Genomic DNA, 22,968 nt, shown 5'->3' on the forward strand with positions numbered 1-22,968 from the left:
CTAAAACCATTTTTTGATCAACTTAATCTATTCGGAAATAATCGATCTGAAAGAAAAAAAGTTGTGTTTTACCCTTTAATTCCCCTAAATTTTTGAACCATGGGTCCAAAAAATATAAAAAAAAAATTTTGAAAATATAGCTTAGTAAGGACTTTCCAAAATAAAGCGAACCTAATCGGTACAGCTGTTTTTGAGTTTTGGCAAATAGTCTATTTTGGGTGCCCTATTGATATTCCGAAAAAAAATACGCCGATTTTTGTTTCGCCGACAACAATTCGCAGACGGGTTGTTTGGCAGAGTAACGATTCGCCGAATCTCGTTACGCATAATAGTCGATTGCGAGAGTAGTCAATAAGCAGAACATTGATACGCATATTTACTATTCGTAGAATAATCATTTAGTAACTGTCATAATTACCCGAGAAACCATTGGTCGAAACACAATAGGTCGAATGTTCATTTGGCATTAATATTGAATGTTCGTTTTTTTAGCATTAGAAAAAAGGTAAGTAAACAATCTTGACGTGTCTTTTAATTGAAAAACTCTTTTTAAAAATAAGTCATGGCAAACATGTAACATTCACGAATCTAATACGATCATTTATATTCTTCTGCTTTCATAAGTAATACTTAGTTACTGATTTTTAAAAAGCGTTTTTCATTTAAAAGACATGTCAACTTCGCTTACCTTCTTTCTAATGCTAAAAAAAAATTATAAAATAAGGTGAGATTTCAATTATTGATGAAGTGCACCTGATGATGATTGTTGATGATAATGATGATGATTTTTTTAAAGTAGTATGTTTAGCGATTACTCCAGCACCCATGGTCCGATTTGAGTTATTCTTTTTTTGTTTGAAAAAAGTTACCTGCGAGGTATTCCCATAACAATTTTGGTTCTGATCTGATGTTGTAATCCATGAGGAATTGACGGAACCCCTCAATTTTTAAAGGCATGTGTATTATGATTTCGGTATTTTCTAAAGTAACTCAATCATTTCGTCCTGAAATCCACCAATTTCATGAAGTGCAACTGTAGCCTTACCACGAGTTTGACACCACATATTCACTAACTTCTTCGTAACTTTATATACATATACTTAACGCATTTACTTAAAAAATGATAAAATTTTATTTCATTCTTTTGTTTCGAAAATAACGACTTATATGTAAAATGTGAAACGTTATTCGACTAAACATTGCTTAAACGAAACGATTATTCTGCCAAATGGAAATCGACCAATAATAGTTCTGCGAATTTACACAGAAGCAAACTGAACGGTATGTGAACCAAGAGTCTACGTAACGTTAGTTGACCAGAAGTTACATTGACAAATAAATGACTCTGCGAAACGATGTTCGGCGAATCGTTGTCGGCGAATCGATGATCTGCTAAAAGTTTATCGGAGAATCATTAGGTACCCTCTATTTTGACAGACGGGTAGCTACGGAACCCTACACTGAGCATGGTCCGACATGCTCATGGCCTATTTTTTTATATTTTATCAGCAGGTCGCTTAGCTTGCTTACTCTAAGCTAAATTTTTTATTTATTCTGAACAATTACAAAAAAATGACATTTTCTTAAACCGTCTATTTTTTATCACTTACTTAACTTTAACAGCCTGTAGCTCCTAAAGTATTGATCGCAGACTAAAAATAAATATAACCAAATTTGTAGTAAATTTTATGTTAAAACTTTTATCCAAAGAAATTATAGTGCTATTGGTACAGATATTCGAGATATGAGCAAAATATGAAAAAAGGTACCTTCAACCCCCCTCTACACCCCCAGCACACCCCCTACCCCCGAGGACTTTTAGTATGTTTATCTGCACACCACAAGGTATACCTGTACCAATTTTCAAAACTACACGAATTATTTCCGCAGATTTTTCTAATTTGCTTATTCTATAGATATTTTCCAGAACTTTTAGTTTATCGGTTTCTTTATACACTTGTCCTGTTTATGAGATTCAGGCATTAATAAATTCACGTACTTAATCAAAGTAATAGGCAAATGTTAGTACTAGTATTTAAAGTATCATAATATTAATAGAGCACCAACCTACTAAATTGTTTACGACTTGTAAACATTGCAGTTTTTCATTTAACAACGCTTCACGTCGACTTCGCACATTGTCGTAATTATTTAGGAGCTTAAATAATAGTTTGCGGACCTCACTCGGTGCATTCATTATTAATATTATTTAAAATAAACGCCATATTAACCGCAAACAATTTGAATGAATGACATAAATTGACAACAGACTATTAACTTTTTTTTAAATCATAGACAATTGGTGATACAACAAGGAAATATTTGTCAACAAAATTTGGCTAGCCAGAGCGGCTACCGCGAAAACCGTAATTCGCAAATTGCGGGGTTCTTTCTCTTTTACTCCAATGAAGGCGTAATTAGAGTGACAGAGAAAAATGCCCGCAAATTGCGAACTTCGGTTTTCGCGGTAACCGCTCAGACTCTAACATCCGTCCCAAGCTCCAAGGAAAGTTTTTTATATTGTTTGTGACGTTATGTGACATGTTTTTGAAACATTTAACAATGTGTCATATTCTAAATGATAAATGATTTTAGTGGATAGTATTATGTGTTCTTATTAATGGCCAAGCCTGCACCAATAACTTCTAATATAAATGAATCAGGTGTCGATGCAAGTACATTCACTTTAACCTTTGCCATAGAATTACTCGGAATAGACGTTTGGCATGATTGCAACGAAGGTTGGCTAGATCTTGGGCCCTGTACTCAAGGCATGAAGGTTCAGTACCAATTGTATCCTGGATATAATTTTGAGTTAGATATTCTCATATGGCCCCATGCTGTCAAAGTGAGTAAGTATATATTAGATAGGCAATAAGTTAGGAAGGATGAGCCGGATGAGGTGAGGCGCTTAGGTAAAGGCACGCATAACTACAATGGAAGGACTGGGTAATGGTAAAAAAAAGTGCGAGTAGAAAATTTAGGTACTTGCAAAACTTTTACTCGCTTAATGTCACATAATATTACAATGTTTAGCAATTAAAACAGTTACCAGTAGCTACCTTAGCACGAGAGCGCCACGATCATTGACATTGTGGCGCCACTGTGCCAGCGCCGGATCAGGACTGGCCTTACGGGCAATAACAATGGGGCATAAATGGGGCCAGTACAGTGGTATGACATCGCTACAACGCGATAGGTTGATGAGTTCGCATCACGCGCGCGATTGGTCGCAACTACTCGTAGTTGTGTTAGATAGACTGCACGATTGGCTCGAATTCGTGAGTGACACCGCTGAACTAGTACCATTTTAGTGCCTGTAAGGCCCGTCCTGAGATATATGTCTTTTTCTAAGTATATTTTTGAAAGGTATGGGGTATGGGCGCCAGATACTGTCTCGCCGTGACATGTCTATTGTCTATACCCGTCCCTAGGCGAAAGGGTAGATCTAATAACCTCTTTAGCACACCGTTCTTCGTTTTATTTTAGATATGGAGTGGTATGAACTCCGGTTGGGTTCGCACGTGGCAGTTCTTGGATCGTCGATGGCTCGCATTTGATATTTGCCATATATTTCCCGTAAAGGTTGTGGAGCTGAAAGCCTTTGTAACGACTGTTAACCCTACCTTTGGAGTTGCCGCTCTCGGATCCATGTAACTAATATTTTAAATGCTAGGCTACTCTAAGGGCCTAGGGGCCTACTTGAAATTGCGCTGTAAACCCTCAGTCTACGCTGATCGAGTCTGCTCGCTAAAGTATATTAGGCCATCGTGTAGACGAAATCTATATACCTACAGTCATGACTAAGTTTATTATTGAGAAAATGTAGCCAACTGCCTACCCACCCATAGGCATTTGGCTACATAGGCTGTTGTATAGAGCATAATACGTGTCTATTAGCCTACTTTATTTTAATGTTGGCTTGGATTTATTTATATTATTTTTATGGTACTACCCCTACTAACTTGTCAAGTACTTAGTAGGTAAGTACACTTATTAACAACGATTTGCTAAATTGCACCCATCGTGAATATACATAAATACTACTACTACTAAAATTCACGAGACACTATAACATATGTTGCCAAGGAGACAGCACACTCAAGCAATGATAAATGCCCAACGCCTTCGAATGAAGTCGCGCTAATTGAAATATTAATTACTTACCTATATCGTGTTTGCATGTAGATTGTAGGTGCCTATAGTGAAGTGTTCATAGTAGCAAGGGATCTTAGTAAGCTTTTACTTCATTATCAGCAGTCAGAACTTAGATAGGATCCCATTTGTCAGATTATTCACTGTTTGTTGTAGTGCAAAGAATGACAAGGTCACAGAAGTATTCCTACCACGTCTAAAGTTTGGGCAACAACGATATTTCGCTCCAGTAATAGGAGAGGAGTCAAGCCTCGAGACTTTCATCAACGATTTAATATGGCAGACAGTGGAGGGTTATATACCCGTCTCTTATTTGGACGGTTTGTTTGATGTTCCACATCCTGTGACAGGTACTATTGTCACGTTCCTTTGCACGGTATGAAAGTGGCTAGATATAAAATGATACAGTAGAAAGGAGGTAAATAACTACTACAAATACCTAGAACTCCGTTGCTCACCTAAGAGCACGTTCACATTATCTTAAACAATAGCGGAGTTCCAACGGGCCATTCCAAATAAATATAAATATATACTATAGAACCTCACTAGCAAAAATGTCACGTAAAACGCAAAATAAGTAGTTATTTGTTTTACGAGAGGGCAAAGTTGTTGTTTAACCTTCGTGCTAATATTGAACCACGAGCGTACCGTGTGGTGCGAAAAATGTAATCTTGAGCGTTGCGAGGTTTTCAAGGCACGAGGGTTAAGAAATTTTGCCACCGAGTGAAACAAAATTATCCACAACAGCGACACAAGGAAAATACTAACTGTAAAATATCAAACAAAATCAAAGCAAATCAATTCGTAATGAATGTAATTAAATATTTATTATTCTAAAAATCTAGATCATCATTTAAAAGTACCAGCCAACATAAGGAAACATCTCAAAATTTTGCATTTGATTAGGTACCTACCTACACACCCCCACCCCACATGTGGATAAAATGCAACTTTCTCATCAGTTTTTGAACAATCAAGAGAGCCTTTACCAGTTGGTGTGGTGAAAAAGTTCATGTTAACGAGTTTTCGTTTTATAGGGTATCAACTACCAATAGAGAGAACTTCGGATTGTTTTCTTTGAATTACAGAGGTTAGTTAGTAAATATTATAGAGTTATAGAGGTGATAAAATAATACGTCTATTGTTTTGAGTTAAGTATAAAGATTACGGTTTTATCGAGTTACGGTTACGGTGGTAAAAATTGTATTGAATAACGGTGAAAAGAATCGTTGTTTACTTCGTCTTTACGTTAGAATATTTCGAGTTATGGCGGTTTAGGGCTTTGAAGGGATGAGAATACCATTATATTTCGTGTTAACGAAGATTTCGCCTTATCGAGGTTCCACTGTAGTATGAAATAAATAGTTCACCATGTCGAGAACCACGACGTTTACTTTATTGATTATTTAATCTAATTGTGTAATTCTTGTTGTAGACGTAAGACATCAAGACGCCGTATTACATCACGTAAGGGAAACCGCGCTCAATCGCAACTTGTCTGAACAATCTGAGCCAGAATTACCAAGCACAACAAAAAAAACATTACCAAACCAAGGGAAGAAAGTAGAAGTGACTAAATTTGAAATTAAATTGTCGGGGAATAATATTTTAGCGGGTAGGTGCTTTTATTTCCTACACATACGAATGATGTATTAAAGTATCATTTATTTACTACCTACATCTACGTGCTACTGATTCACTCTTTTTAACACATTTTTGTTTTTACTGATTATTAAAAAAAATTTTACAGTAGGTTGTATTCGGGTACTTCCAACTGACTGTGCGTGCGTGAACTTTCAGCGAGATTAAACTGTATGAAAACATGGTTGTTATTTTTTTTTTGTTTGACGATTCAGTTCAACTCGAGGGCACAATGTAAAATGTATGTTACCTATACTAAAATATCACAATTTCAACTTTCTTCGTAAATCCTCCAAGTTTCTATTTAGTAAATGCTAAGGCTAAATCCTAATCGGACTTCTGCGACGCCAAAAGCAAAATTCAACATTCACAAGTGGACCTGAATCACGAATGACATATCTACTGCAAACTTTATAAATAGATTTTCCCGGACTTGATACTTTTTTAGTAAAAACATCACGACGGAGAATTCCAAGATAGCCAAAGGCATTCATTATTTATTTATTTACTGAGCTGACGTAAACCAATGAATTGATACGGGTTACGGGTGGGGGACATGGATTTCTTTCAGTGAAATTAGATACAGAACAACGAAGTATAGGTACTAATGGTAATGGATACACCCGATTATCTGGTATCGTCTTGGGTCGTCTCATTCGTTTTTCGTCAAGTTCTTAAATTAGTCTTATTCTGCTTTAGTCACTCATTCTACATTCGTCACAATCGTCGGTGGCTTTCAATGTAGAATGAGTGACGAAAGCAGAACAGGACTAATTTAAGAAATTGACGAAAAACGAATGGGACGACCCAAGACGATACCGATTATCTTTTTACGCCCAGACCCTTAGGTCTGGGCGGACGAAACAATTTTTCATCTAACTATTCGATCATCGTAAACCCCTATTTGACCGAACGTTAGTGAAGATCTTCGTCTTCGTTTCAACTTGGGCAAAAATGCTTTCGTATATCCGGATGTTCTGGTCTACAGGTCGCATTTCTCAACCGATTCTCGGGAAAATTTGCGAGCGTTCAAGAATTTAATGGTTTTTTTTGTCGATTAAGTTTAGGGAAATTTTTCAAAATGGCGGTTCCCGAGATCTACCTACAGCTCACAAAGCCACTAGTAAATATTCACATTACTAGAGTCATCTAGACTGGTACTCCAGAACTTGTAATCAAATATTTCACCTTCAGAATGCCACTGACCTAAATCTAATGTGTCGCATTCTAAAATACTCGAATCCAAAATGCGTCGCACCGCTACGGGCTACTGTGCGCAACGCAACGCCGCGTAGCGGAAGGCTACGAGTTTTGTTTTGTATAATAAATTGACAGTTTGATTGGGCAATCTACTATCCAGTCATACTGTTTTTGTACTAAAATGCGAGCGGAAAAATTCAGACAGTTAAACTTTTCATATTGGCGTCTGTATTAGCTTTACTTACCGGTACTTACTTTAGTAAGATACGGGTAATTTTTTTCCTTAGACTTTGTTACACAGAGAAAGCCCGTCTTCCACCTTACTTGACCTATAATATCTAGAACTATATTTATAAGTAACGAAAACTAACATTCGTAATTCTTTAAATGTTTCAGGAGCTGGTCGGCATGTTGCTTTTCAATCGCTCGGCGACCGGCCGCCGGAACTAGGGGAGTTTTTTGTCTTCATCTCCAGTCAGAATTTGCCCGCCTCCGACGACTATCCGATACTTTTTGTAAACATCGATTCTCTATTCGATGTGCCTACAGAAACGTTGAAGAAATATCGGTAAGTATTAGCTAAGTAAAGGTGTACCCCTTGTACTCGTATACCTACCTAACCAGGCGTATCTACACCGTACAGGAAATCAAGATGTATGCAGCTGACGTATAAGGAAGTGCACAATTTATGCAAATTACAGGGAGGATATTGTTGCAGACATCTTCCTGTACGGTGTAGGTAATCGGGTTTGTTAGACGGTGGCGGTGTGTTAAACTTCTGTACATATTTACTAAGTCCTATCTTGATTAGGTACCTACTAAATTTATTTTACATATTAAGTTAAATCATAAGTTCATTTTAGAATATCGCACATTTATACACGCTGGTCTATGGTAGAAGAGATCCATGACTCGGAACATCAGCTTATAGGAAAAAAAACAACGTATAATTTCAATGATCATCACGCGCTGCCGTTACCCCGCGATGTGGCTTTCAAAATTATCTGTGGTCTCATGGATGACGACTTCCGTATTCAGGTTAGTGATTAATATACTTATGTTTGAAACAATTTCATACATGTAATTATATTCGATACTTACATAATTATATGAAATTCGATTGGCTATCAGGCTATCACGCACATCACGTCTACGTTTTTCCAATAATTTCAACCAGTCATTCCTTTTTTGCTGCTTTCTAATTTATCACAGTCTGCAAATTAATATTATTCGTGACTGCTTCGATATCAGATATGATATCGAATAATAATTTTAATGACCTTCAAATGACTTGTTGACCAATCGGTGTCGGAGCCGATATGGGTACCTGGGTAGTTTGGACAATCTCTTAGTATATTTTGGTAATCAAGTAATTATAATTATTAGATATAGCGAGCTGCAAAATTGCATGCACACATTATGAAGGAAATCATTCATAAAATGGCCATGCCATTTTGCAGCCGGGTGTAGGTACGTGTAATGTGAGTGAGATGATATTAGCAGTATTTTTACAGCTTCGTGGAATAAGACAGGCCCCAAAACCATACAATGACCCAAGTTTTTTCGGGTATGACAATAAAGACCGCTTATTTGCTACCAACACTCCGCCCACATTCAAACATTACGAAACTGACTTTATAATAGCTGAAACTAAGATCAACGCACGGTCTCTTGGAAAAGGAATTAGTGGTGTAGTCCAAGGAGAATTCGCGTTGTTGCCTCCAAACTTCGCAGTGAAGAGATTAGACCGTCCAGCATTCTGCACTAATGATCAAAACGGTATCAACTTGCCAGTTAACCCTGAACAAATAGTTCCATCATACGTTGTCCTAGACGCTCAAATGACTTTGGAAGTACGCATGGGCTATGCTGGATGCAGGCCGCAAAGAAAAAAAGAAAAAAGTTATTCCAGAATGATCTGCCTTATTTCTGATCAATGGCTGATCATGGAATTGATAATTCTAGTTACTGACATTAACCGGGATTTGGAAAGTCTTAAAGATAGGGACGAGTTTCTGTCGGGTTTTGCCCTTGACACAGGTGACACCGCAATTTTTTACGTCGAGGGGCCTAAGGATGGAGTAATTTTACAGCTATGGGAAAAAACTGGAGACTATTATCCTCACTCTAACCCGTTGTTTTCCTCGTCAGCAAAATATGCATCCAGGGTTTATCCGGGTAAGTTGGACAAAAACTCCGATTATTCTCAAAGTTGTCTAAAGATTCCTAAGTGAAAAGTTTTTTTTACATAATCCTAATTCAAAAGCAATCAAACAATATCAGATGCTAACATATAATATACTATACTCACAGTGACTGTGAGGTATAGGTATTCAATCGATGTTATGCTTCTTTCAGATTTAACGTTCGCTGGCACTCCTGCATTTTTCAACATAATGAAGATGTTTGTTCCTCTGTCGGCAGTTTTGGCTTGTCCCCCTGTTTACGCGAAACCATGCTTGCCTATTTTAGCTCGATATGTTAGAACTTTTATTATTTCGCTTTTATTTAAGGAAAATCAAAGCATGTACCTATTGCTAATCACAACTACAGAAGTGCAAGGTATGAAGCTTTGGTAGCTCAGTTGATTAAAAGCGATCAGACCGGTGTTCCGAATAGTCGCAAGTTCCGAATGGTCGCAAGTTCCGAGTCTTGCCTTAAGCGGTGAAATTTTTCATGTTTTGTGCTTCATAATTTTTTTTTTATTTGTTATGATTTACAGTTAGTGTTTTACTCGCGTGGTGAAAAAAATTGTGTTTCACTCGGGAACAAAGTTTGTTTAACCCTCGTGCCTTGAATTCGGTACGCTCGTAATTCAATTTTGGAATATTTCGCTTGCTCATTTTTTTATATTAGCACCAGGAGTTAAACATCAACTTGTAAAACAAATATATACCTACTTATTAGATACAAGTTAGCATCAACATATTTTTTAATTTTCACCAATAGGAATATTTAAGGAAGTGTTGCGACATAATGTACCTACCGTAAAACGGGGTGAAAAGACACGATTTTCAACTTCAAGGACGATTTTCGCCAATAATCCAAATGATAAAAGTAAAAATTTTGATATCATTTTTTGAGTCTTGGTTAGTTCTTCAATTTTGCATTTATGAAAAAAATTTTTACCTACCCAATTCAGAGAAAATCAAAGAAAACTACCTGTTTTCTCCATATCATTAAAACGGGGTCGATAGACACAAGAAAGGGGTGACTAGAAATATTAAGTTTTAGTTGTCATAGGCATCGAATTTGATCATTATTATGTTGATACTCTATTGGCAAATGGTATAAGTATATATCTGTTACACAGCTATTGACACAAAATTATTTTTTCGTGTATTTTAACCCCCAAGGCGTATCTTTACACCCCTTTGTTGTATCTCATCACCCCCTATGGCGTAACTGTTCACCCCATATGCGTGTCCACTGACCCCTTTATCACGTAAAATTGCTTGTTATGGGTTTTTTTGCAAAAAAAATGCTTTATTATAGAGAAAATTAGTGATATTATTTATTATTTAGGTACTACAGATACTATATTACCAGGTTAGCTAACTTTTACTTAGTTAATGTCAAAACATTTACCGCTAGAACAAAGTTCAGACAGGCTTCATTTCTTACCTCGGCGAGACCTTACTTTAGAGTCAAAAAAATCTAGCTTTAAGGCAGTTTGATTAAGTTCTTTTGGTATCAATGTAGAGAATAAATAGTCTACTATATACATACGCATTCCAAAAAATCCAATTTAAGAGATGTACGTTTATAAATATAACAACTTGAAAGAAAAAGTTCAAAATTTCTCTATTCACCCCGCGATTTCTGTTGACCCCGTTTTACGGTATTTGGTAACGTTGGCGGCGAGTATTAAATTTATTTGATGACTACCTATTTAACTATTACATATTACGTTATTTAATGTAACTTTTGCTTAAAACATCTTCCAGATGAAGTCGGTACTTACTCCTTTTAAACGAAGAAATGTATGCGTCTCACGAAAATGTCCAACAATATCCCAACTTTCTCGCATGCGGCTAAAACTTTCTCCCTAATTGCGCTTCATTTAGTCCGACTCACTGCTGTTCATCCTTGCCATTTTGTGTCAGAACTACGAGTACTATCTAGATCGCGACAGCGCTAGTTTTTAAGACTTTCCACTCTAAGAGGGAAACAATTGAGTAAGATCTAGTTTTTTTTAAAGCATGAGTGAATGGAAATGGTTACTGATTTAGAGAGCTTCATCTCTTAGGCTCCGTCTGCAGTATAATCAGGTGATTTAAGATCAGTCACTAAGTAGTTATTGATGAGTTACCTGTTAAGTGTCGAGTTACATTCCGTGCCTGATACGTTCATAGTACGGTCATGGTATGATACGGTGTAATGGGTAGAGACCTTTAATAGTACACCAATATGTATTATTTTGTCTTTAGTAAGCCTCTGTTCTATTTTCAGGCCGCATTGAAGCTAGGTCGGTTGCTGAGCAACAAGCGGTGGTGGCGGCTCGGGCCGCCGACCAGCGAGCTGCCCACCGCCTCGGAGTTGGTCAGTTTTCGTCAGGAACTCTGCACTGCGCCCCGACCGTCCCAAGCGGTGACCGCTCTGGGTGCCACGCTATTCAAATCTCGTAAGCATTTATAGTCGGCCAAACAACTTTGTCAGTAGAAAAAGTCGAGAAATTCAAATTTCTCTACTCTCTTTCGGATTGAAATGTTTCGTGGTTCGTTGTGTTCTGTTTTTTTTTTTTTGTTTTTTAGTATGGAATAACATTGCAGCATTGTAATAGTTATAATGCAAAGAACCAAAGAGTCTTGAGGGCTCGAGTCTTTAAGCCTAAAATTGACATGATAAATAATTTCGCGGCCCCCCGTAGAGTAAATAGTTTGCACAACCTACTCTCGCTTCTTGAAAGTACGCACTGTTTAAAAATACCACTGTTTCTATATACAGTAAATTTGGCACGTTCCAGACGGACACTTCTTACCCATGTTGACAATTTTTTTATCGTCATATTTAAAAGCGCAAATTGCGCTGAATGAAGACCGCAGTTTAAATTCGTATTAGGTTTATTTATCTCTAGGGGTTTGTCCGGATTTTCTAATTTCCCAAAGTTGTTTTCAACTGACAAAAGCCTCAATAATCAATTCCCGCTGGCGCGTTTGAGAAAATGTTAAGTGAGGAATAAAGAATAAATGTAGCGTACTTATACATTTAAATAAAGCTTTCTGGTTAAGAATAAATATTTGGACCTCTGAGCTCTGCTAAGTAAGTGGCCAAATATATTGTTACCACGCCTTTGTTACCATAGAAATATGAATATGTGTTATGTTAGTTATATGTAATACATGTTTTTAGGTTCTGTTGGTTATGCTACCTACCTACTTTTGTTTTGGACAGACTTTTCGGAATTCAGAAACGAATATTAAAATTACTTGAAATTAGGTTGATAATTACATACCTATTTCTAGAAGTCTTTATTCAAATTAGTTTACCATTTTGCGTTGGCCTCTCGTAGGTATGAATATTGGTACCTACTTAATAGACTTACTAATGATAGGTGTATGCCATTTCTACAAATATGTAGTTCCTTCTATTGACGCTAGCCTTCAATCAGTTATCTTTATGATATCATATCTGATGATCAGAATAATTCCTAACTTATTAATGGACTGAAACTCATTTATTTATTGAAGCAATATACTTACGTAATAGGCAGTTTCGTTTCATCATAGCCTCTTTATGATGAAACGATATTGCGTATCTATTTAAATATTCATGCTTCGATTAATACCAATCGCAGTACTGTAGCACGGTATACACCCACTTGTCAGAATTTCATTTGCCATAATTTCATTTGCCATAATAGTCAACAGCCATTATATTGTTTCCCTTAGTTACATATGCAATACTTATTGTTTACTATATTAGTCACGTGCCAGAAACATTGTTTCCTATAAAATCAATTTCAATAATATCATTTGTCATCATCATTGTTAGCCATAATTTTATTATCACTAGCCATAATTTTTTTTTTACAGTAACCAAATGCTACTAGAAAAATGGGTTAGGTTAGGGTTGAATTGCGACCCTTACAGAAAAGTAATGCTACTGGAAAAGTGGGTTAGGTCAGGTTTGAACTGCGACCCTTACAGAAAAGAAATGCTACTGGAAAAGTGGGTTAGGTTAGGTTTGAACTGCGACCCATACAGAAAATAAATGCTACTAGAAAAGTAGGTTAGGTTAGGTTTGAGCTGCGACCCTTACAGAAAAGAAATGCTATCAGAAAAGTGGGTTAGGTTAGGTTTGAATTGCGACCCTTACAGAAACCAAATGCTACTAGAAAAATGGGTTAGGTTAGGTTTGAACTGCGACCCGTACAGAAAAGAAATACTACTGGAAAAGTGGGTTAGGTGAGGTTAAATATTCTATTAAATAATATTATTACAATTAATAATATGGACAACAACACGTATGGTACTCGTACGTTCTGGAGTCTAATAATCGGGTAAACAAAGAGTATGTCACATCATTTTTATGGTAAACAAACAATTCGGGCAAATGAAATTCGGGCATATGAGTATTACTACGCATACGCCTTTTCGTGGTTTAATTACGGGATAATCCTTTGGGGAAACAGTACAGATATAGAGGAAATATTCTTATTACAAAAAAAATGCATACGAACACTAGCTAATATTACAGTACCAGATAGTTGTAGACCCTATTTTATGAAATATAAAATCCTGACATTAACATCAATCTACATATTTGAAATTTGTAAGTTCGTCAGAAAATATCCTCTTTTTTTTCCAAAATTTGCCGACCGTCCTCGACGATACGAAAGTAGATATAAGCATAACCTGGCGCCACCCGAACGTTCAGAACTACAGCTACACAAAACAAGTCCAAAAATGATGGCCATCAAAATATATAATACACTCAGCGACGACATTAAACTTCAGACATCAGATAAACAATTCAATAAACTGTTGAAGAACTTATTAGTTAACAAGTGTTACTATAAATTGAATGATTTCTTGGAAGATAAAAATGATCACGAATGTTATTAGTTTTAATTATTACTCACTTTATTATTTTTATTATTTAACTCATTTCATTTTACCACTTATTATTAAACATTGTGTGACATAAAATTATTCTTGACATGACTATTAAATAAATTAATATTATATACCTACTTACACTACAATTTCAATGTTAATTTTAATTATCAATAATATTTCCTAGACATTCATTACTATAAAATTTTAAATTACAATCTCTTAACCATTGTTAAAAGACCTAATTTTATAATTATTATATAAATACTGTCGAATACCTAGCATAATTTAGTTCTAAGACTATTGCTGTGCCCTACCAGGGTCCATGTGAAACTCACTATTACTATGTAACACCAATGTAACAACCATGGATGCAATAAATAAATTATAAATTATAAATTATTATTTTATATAATTTTCGGACAAACAATAATAGACAACCCTGTAGCACTTATTTGACGTTCGAATATCCAAAAGGTATGTTATGGCGCATCAATTGAGACTTTTAACAAATACCTACTAGCCTCTGCTTACAATTTCGTGCGCATAGAAGTCGTAAATTAAACAGACCTTACAACTTCTTACCGTTAGTATTCCCTATTACCATTCATTTCACCCCCGTTTGGGAAGATTCCCAGCCACAGAACACAGGGGTTGGTCTGTGTAACGGCATGCTATACATATGTTAAAAACCCTCTGCCAAAAGCCGCTCCCATACAATCGAAGTTACGCTCTCATTTTAAAACGACAAGCTGACATAACTTGGCATGGTCATTCAAGTAACATATTATGTATGTCGTTTTTAAATGAGAGCTACGATTGTATGGCGGCTAAACCACAGGCGTAGCCAGGTTTTAGTATCGGGGGGGGGGTTCAAGAAAATAAAACGACTAAAAGTACATAAAATATTCTATGAATGTTAATATTCTGAACTTTTCGGGGGGGGTTTGAACTAGAGCTCCCGATACACGTGTTACACGCTGACACGGGTACCCGTGTTCTTAAGCCCGCCGGGCTTAAGAACCCGAACTACACGAACCCGCCCGGATTCGGAAACGTTTACACGGGTACCTGTTTACACGGGTACACGGATACACGGATACACGAAATAACGGATCTTATTTACCCGCCGGTTCGACTCTTCACTCTCGTGTAGCGGAGATTCGTGCTATGAAGACGATTGAATATGTGGGAGGTTAGGAAGATTCGATTACCTACTTTGCAGTTTTACTGGATTGATTGGCAATGTCAATAATAGGTAGGTTTGTTTGTTTGTTTGATTTGTTTGTTTGAATTGTTTGTTTCAATAATCATAAGATTAAAATTAACAATATCTTAGTAACCGTTGACTTCATTGATAGGTATTTCATTTTCTTCATTGATGTAGTTTTTTGATAATTAAAGCAAACCTAAATGATTATCTAATACAAAAGTACATAGTTATGCTTACTGAAACTATCACGAACGGAATATGTTATATTTTCCTTTAGCAAAATCGTATTTTGCTCACTGTTTTTAAGTAGCAAAGTACCTTTGTTCGAGCTGCTGAGGTGAAAAATCAATTAAATTGGTACAATACATATCAACCACATTGAACATCCGATAAAATAAAACTGCTAAATAATCGGAGCTCCTGAACCTGAATCTTTGTTTTATTTAAAACTTTATACATTACTTCAGTCTCCGCTACACGCCAAGGACGGGTTAGGCCCGCGTGTATTTAAGATCCGTTTCGCCGTGTACACGGGTACACGGGTACCCGGATACACGGGTCTTAATTACACGTGTGCCCGACTATACGTGTAGAACGGGTCAGAAAACCGTGTACGTGTAGTTCGGAAACGGGTACCGAACACGTGTACACGAAACCCGGACACGACCGCGAGCCCTAGTTTGAACCCCCAAAACCACCCCCTGGCTACGCCCGTGGGCTAAACATGCATGCATTGTAATGTGGCTCTTAATCATCCAAGTAATCACTCATGTTTAAATTTCTCATCGAGATCTGTGCTTGTGTAACCGTTTCTGCGACTGATTAACCAACGTGCAAACATCCAGACAACCAAATACTTAGTACAGTTTCGTTTCGTTCTCTACGGAGCGATAGCGATTGGCATGTTATCTACGGGGCCTAATTCCTTGGATCCTTTTACTCGCCTTTACTATGAAATAATGGCTCAAGTCCATATTTGAGAGCGGGCTACGATTGCAAACCAAATAGATCAGAAATCAAAATCATGACCGTTTCGCGTCTCGTTTCAAACAAATGTGTAGGTGCGAGACTAGATAGTATCTGTATTAGATTGGATTTAAATTTATTTATCACCGAATGCAGGCCCTGTTTTGGACATTACTGCATTCGCAGCGCATGTGATCATTAATTATTGCACACGTTTCCGGAGTGATAAATTAAAAGCATAGCAACGATAAACCCCTGGTTTAGTGCCCTTTAGAGAGTAACGGGAGTGCTGGATATTTATCATTTTCATATTTTGAGAGATGAGGTTCCGGCACGGTTTTGGATTGCCTGCGGTCTTGTGAAAATTTGTTTAAGGTAGGCGGGACTTATTGCAGTGCACAGAACGCACATGAATCATGCTCCCTCAAAATTGCTCAAACGTGCGTACCTTGGCTATGCATTGGTGTGGGAGGGTCGGTATTATTTGAAATACAAAATGAAGTTTTCTAAAGTTCAGACATTCAGATGAAGACTGCCCGTGTGATGGCGATATAAATGGACTTCTGAATTAAACGGCTGCTATTTAACTGATCACCAGATTTAGTAAAATTTAATACCAAAAAAATCTATTTTACCACCCTAAAATAATGAATGGTCACCAAAATTATAACACCATTTTAATGTGAAATGATTACCAATTTTATTACACTTTACTATCCTTTTAAAGGAAATGACACCAAACTAATAATTATTAACCCAAAAATACTAAATGATTACCAAATTTCAAACCCCATTTTAATGTGAAATGATAACCAAATTTTTACATCTTGCTATCCTATTAAAGAAAATGACACCAAAATAATCATTGTAAACCCAAAAATAGTAAATGACCACCAAAATTAGAACTCCATTTTAATGTAAAATTATAACCAAATTTTTAAATCTTGATATCATATTAAAGCAAATGACTCCAAAATAATCATTGTAAACCCAAAAATAGTAAATGACCACCACAATTGTAACCAAATTTTAATTAAAAATGTGCAAATATTTAATATAATTATCGTTATCCTATTAAATTAATTAATCCACTTCGTCACCTTTTTCTAGTAGCATTTTATTTCTGTTACAGTCGCAGTTCTAACCTAACCTAACCCACTTTTCTAGTAGCATTTCGTTTCTGTAAGGGTCGCAGTTCAAACCTAACCTAACCCACTTTTCTAGTAGCATTTCTTTTCTGCAAGGGTCGCAGTTCAAACCTAACCTAACCCACTTTTCTAGTAGCTTTTCTTTTCTGTATGGGTCGCAGTTCAAACCTAACCTAACCCACTTTTCTTATAGCATTTTTTTTCTGTAAGGGTCGCAGTTCAAACCTAACCTAACCCACTTTTCTAGTAGCATTTCTTTTCTGTAAGAGTCGCAGTTTAAACCTAACCTAACCCACTTTTCTCGTAGCATTTCTTTTCTGCAAGGGTCGCAGTTCAAACCTAACCTAACCCACTTTTCTTATAGCATTTTTTTTCTGTAAGGGTCGCAGTTCAAACCTAACCTAACCCACTTTTCTAGTAGCATTTCTTTTCTGTAAGAGTCGCAGTTTAAACCTGACCTAACCCACTTTTCTCGTAGCATTTCTTTTCTGTAAGGGTCGCAGTTCAAACCTAACCTAACCCATTTTTCTAGTAGCATTTGGTTTCTGTAAGGGTCGCAGTTCAAACCTAACCTAACCCACTTTTCTGATAGCAGTTTGGTTCTGTATGGGGCGCAGTTCAAACCTAACCTAACCCACTTTTCTAGTAGCATTTCGTTTCTAGAAGAATGATTATTTTGGAGTCATTTGCTTTAATAGAATAGCCAACCTAACCCACTTTTCTAGTAGCATTTCGTTTCTGTATGGGTCGCAGTTCAAACCTAACCTAACCCACTTTACTAGTAGCATTTCGTATCTGTATGGGTAGCAGTTGAAACTTAACCTAGCCCACTTTTTTAGTAGCATTTCGGTTCTGTGAGGATCGTAGTTCTAACCTAACCTAACCCACTTTTATAGTAGCATTTCGTTTCTGTAAAGGTCGCAGTTCAAACCTAACCTGACCTACTTTTCTAGTACCATTTCGTTTCTGTAAGGGTCGCAGTGCTAACCTAACCCACTTAACTGATAGCAGTTTGACTTACTTTTCTAGTAGCATAACGAAATGCTACTAGAAAAGTAGATTAGGTAAGGTAGGTATGCGGTGCGGGGTACGGGGGGTTGAGCGGGAGGGGCTAGTAATTATGGCATCAGTTTATTTGGTAATATGTATACATTTTTTGGTAATCATAGTGGTTTATTTAGGTGAAAATATCGCATTAATTTGGTCTTCAAGATTTGGTGATCATTAATGATTTTTGGTGATCATTCAATATATTTGGTATTTGAATACAATTTGAAGTGCAGTCGTAATTAAAATGGTGGTACTTTTGTATTTTTAGGTCTTATTTTTTTGGTGTTCAGTAATTTTTTTTGGTAAGCATGATTTTTTTATTTAGGGTACCAAAGTATTTTTTGGTGGTCATTATATTTGTAGCCGAATTAAACATACAATTTTTTTGTTACAGTGCCGCACTAGCATGCTGGCCACGACTGAAGACACCTAGAAGAGGTAGATCGTTAATTTTGTATTATTTTTTAATGTTTTATATTATTTTGTTTTGCCAAATGTGTTGGTTAAGCTCTCACGCTCCGAATTTAATTTTGAGACTCCAATAAACGCTGTGTCAAAAAGCAGAGTTTATTTCACGTACTTAATGTCGTCGGGTGACAACTAAAACTTGGTAATAATACTTTTTATGAAAAAATGTTGTTGATTGAAATGTTTTCTTAGAGAGGTAGACTTAGTCTGGAAAATTTTGATTTTTAATAAAACCGCCTGTTGTTGTATTATCTGTCTTAATTACTTTTATTAAAGTATGGAATAAATTTTTTTGTATTGTAAACGTCAGAATTAGCGATGCATAAAACCATGCCATCAAAAAAATTTACAAATCCTGTACTTGTCTACGTGTGCTGTAATAAAACATTCTTTCTTGCCGTAACTTCCTAGTTAATAAAATAATTCAGATTTTTTTGTATTTGTTTTAATTGTGCGAGAGATACAAACGAACGTAATCAAAATGTTGATTGCGATTGATTAATTAAACAAAACCAGCACTTTAAGTAATCAGAATTTCCTTAAAAAAAAAACTTGTTTTCCCTGAAACTACCTATTTCATTTTCGTAATTCTTTGAAATGAGCTTTAGTGACACTCTAGACCTAGAGTGACACTGTAATTTAACGCACACATTGAATCGTTTTTCCATGCTAGCTGATATTTCAATGCTTAGAAACAAAGCTCAGTTAAAGGTTAGGTAGCTCAGTGGATAGAGTTAGACCAAGAAAAGTAATTTCATAGTAGTTTGACGTTTAAAATAACACTTGCACTGCGTGGGCTATCAAAATCTCTGCAGACTTTTCTTGGTCTAACTCTACATAGAGCGATGGGCTGGTACCCCGGAGTTCGCGAGTTCGAGTCTCCCCGATACAGCGAATTTTTTAATTTGTTCCTTTATTTTTAAGCATCGTGTTATTGTTTGCAGACGTTTCTGCTTAATACAAAATTAATTTAGTTTTTATTTGATATGCATGTATACACAAATAACTCATTAACTCCTTTGCCGTAAACTTTTAACAACTGACGTGTTTTCCATTTCGAATTTCAATCAGAGGTTCAATCTGTGTATTCGTAAGCGAAACAGGCGCCGGCAGAATGTGGAAAATAAACGTAAACCAGGGATTCGTTTGCCGTGAAGAGCAACAAATTATTCGCGTCTGTAGTTATGGAAGTGTAAGGTTGGTAAGGCTTTTATTTTACGAGTTTTTATTAAATATATGTTTGAAGCAGAAAACCCAGTAGTTTACTAATAGTAACAGTTTAAAAAAAAAACTATGTTAACACGTTATCACCTTTAGGGACAGAAGTCGCAATAAGTGGAGAGTATTCATTATGTTGACCCTTTACCCTGCTAAGGGATATATATTTCCCACATACGGCACTTCAAACATGTGTTCTATTTTCGAAGAGTAAGACTGACATTCGATTGTCATTTTTGAACTGTCAGCCTGGTAAAGGGTTAAGTTTTAGGCACATCAGCACATCACACATGAGCTAATTTTTTTTAGAAATTTAGAAACTGGGTCTCAATGGTAACTGAGAGATTTTATTATTCCATATAAAAGGCAGGTGCCATAGAAAATATCTAAATTTATTAAGTGAAGTCAATTTATGAGTGAGTTAGTGAGTTGTATTCACCTAATCCAATACTCATCCTGCAAACGTCAAATCAATATTGTACCACACAAAAATGTAGGTCAAGCTAAAATGTAGGTAATGAAAGATAGATTCGATATTAGCTGGCAACTAATGGGTTTCGTGGTGTATTTACTCGTGTATTTACGATAGAAAGATGACCGAATTGATGACATTTAAAAGGTTCTAATGGCGTCTGCCACCGAACCGAAATATCCGACGCTAGAGTTGCGATAAGTGCGGTGATAGGTTCGCCTCGAGCAGATTCCGCGTCTATAAGCTTCTATCTACTTTATAAGATACTACAATAGAACCTTCTGATTTTAATTCCAACCCAAGTGCCAACATGTGAATGGCACACAATACCGTGTAGCTTGAAAGCAACGCGGAAAATTGGATGTGTCGCCGAACATACGAGGTCTCGACTTACGCGCCCAGATTCGGGACGAATAAACCTGGGGAGCGTATTTGGATAATAAAATAAAATTTTAATATAGTAACAGCTCTATTAGCTCCTTTAGAGAGCAAGCGCACGCGACAAAAATGTTTAATCGACAATATAATGTTGATATGCCTCCTGCACAAGATTAATGCCTTGAATTAAAGTGTCGAACATCCAATCTCGTGGTAATGCTATACGTGATAATTTCGTGATGCCATTTCACTTTGATTTGAATATTGCTAATATTTAAAATGCCTGTCAGATATGAACAATATTCATAAAATTTTACATAAGGCCCTATAAATTTACGGCATAGTTACGTAATGTGCTAGTTATCGCAAAAGTGCGGTAAAGTAGCACCATAATGTACTGTATATTAATTTACAGTACATATGGTCCTATTTTCCCGCACTAGTGCGTAAAATAGCAATTTTCGTGCGTATGTCAAAAGTTTAAAGGGCCATATGTACTGTAAAACGTTGTACGATACACGTGCGAATAGGTAATTCGATACTCGTGTTGATTTAAAACACTCCCTTCGGTCGTGTTTTAATTTATCGCCACTCGTGTCGAATTTCCTCTTTTCCGCACTTGTATCGTAAATAACTATTACAGTACATATGGTCCTATTTTCCCACACTAGTGCGTAAAATAGCACTATACGTGCCTATGTCGAAAATTTCAAGGGCCATATTGTACTGTAAAACGTTGTACAATACACGTGCGAAAAGGTAATTCGCAACTCGTGTCGATTTAATTTCCTACCTTTCGCACTTGTATCGTAATATACTATTACCTTTGTCTGCACATAGTTTATTTGTGATGCTCTTCATAAATCAGACTAATCCTGTTATAACTGTCCCTCCAATTCAAAGGTTGTTTTTTACAAACCGTTACTATTTTTTTATATTTATAACATTAAGCACAGTCGATTCGTAAAAAAAAGAAAAAAGATTTGGTTATCTGTACTCGCATTCTGTTATTGCCTCTCGACTCAATCAGCCTTTTGTACAGTGAATTGAAGGCAACCCGACTCACACGACGGGTGTAAATCCAGAAAAAGAACAGGCCCCGTAGACAAGATGCTAATCGCTAACGCTCCGTAGCGAACGAAACGCAACTGTCACTGTCACACTAATATGGAAGAGTAATAGAGAGACACAAAGCGATTCGATAGCGAAGCGCAAGCGATTGTCACCTTGGCTAGGCCACCTGTTAGGAAACATCATTACCTAAAAGAAGTGCATTTAGCGATAGCGGTACAACCTGAAATTCGGGAATCAGCTGCAAATAGTGTTAAAGGTATGAAAATCGGCACGATTAATCTTTAGGCCATTTGAATCAATTTGACCCGTAGCGCCAAAAAAAAAAAAAACAAACGGAAAGGAGTTATGACGTCATCTTTTTTTTTGTATGGAAAAAAACAAAGTTTTGTTCAGAAACCTATCGTGTGTGGTATTAAATGAAAGGGCATTTTGAGCCGGTTCTAAAAATAAATCACATTATTATATTTCCGTCACTTGCATTCAATTAAAATAAAAATAATTTTCAAAACATACCAAGTTTGGGCTCCTCCAGATACGAAACCGTTGAATTATTTTTTGTAAAATATACCTCAAGTACGAGTAATACCCAATATTCTCATATCTAACCCCAAGAAATCAATTAAATCTGTCACTATCGACTAGGCTAGGAGGCCGTTTCATTGATAGATTGATAGATCACATTTTGTAATAATAAAAAATAATAAAAAAATACTAAAACTAAATATTTTCGAAATTAATTTCTTGGGGTTAGATATGAGGATATTGGGTATTACTTGAGGTATATTTTACAAAAAATAATTCATCGGGTTCGTATCTGGAAGAGCCCAAACTTGGTATGTTTTGAAAATTATTTTTATTTTAATTGAATGCAAGTGACGGAAATATAATAATGTGATATATTTTTAGAGCCGGCTCAAAATGCCCTTT

General features: G+C 36.3%; 1 protein-coding gene across 3 annotated transcripts; it reads left to right on the top strand.

The window, feature by feature from the left end:
* Positions 1-2,549: 2,549 nt before the first annotated feature.
* LOC134794572 (uncharacterized) lies at positions 2,550-19,288 on the top strand. Of its 3 annotated transcripts, none has more exons than XM_063766380.1 (10): positions 2,550-2,848; positions 3,490-3,653; positions 4,312-4,505; positions 5,591-5,770; positions 7,393-7,564; positions 7,860-8,034; positions 8,511-9,174; positions 9,355-9,558; positions 11,449-11,620; positions 18,826-19,288. In XM_063766380.1, the coding sequence occupies exons 1-10, from the start codon at positions 2,621-2,623 to the stop codon at positions 18,974-18,976; spliced, it is 2,304 nt and encodes a 767-aa protein (XP_063622450.1). In that variant the 5' UTR covers positions 2,550-2,620; the 3' UTR covers positions 18,977-19,288. The 3 variants fall into 3 exon arrangements, with proteins under 3 accessions (XP_063622450.1, XP_063622451.1, XP_063622452.1); XM_063766381.1 differs by having other exon boundaries at positions 9,355-9,476; positions 18,826-18,967; XM_063766382.1 differs by having other exon boundaries at positions 2,717-2,852.
* Positions 19,289-22,968: the final 3,680 nt, after the last annotated feature.

Source organism: Cydia splendana, chromosome 10 (assembly GCF_910591565.1).
Source record: "Cydia splendana chromosome 10, ilCydSple1.2, whole genome shotgun sequence".
NCBI classification, from domain to species: domain Eukaryota; kingdom Metazoa; phylum Arthropoda; class Insecta; order Lepidoptera; family Tortricidae; genus Cydia; species Cydia splendana.

Coding starts and splice junctions, on each gene's coding strand:
- LOC134794572 (XM_063766380.1), top strand. CDS start 2,621: ATGGCCAAGCCTGCACCAATAACTTCTAATATAAATGAATCAGGTGTC. Junction 2,849..3,489: donor TATGGCCCCATGCTGTCAAA/GTGAGTAAGTAT, acceptor GTTTTATTTTAG/ATATGGAGTGGTATGAACTC. Junction 7,565..7,859: donor GAAACGTTGAAGAAATATCG/GTAAGTATTAGC, acceptor AGTTCATTTTAG/AATATCGCACATTTATACAC.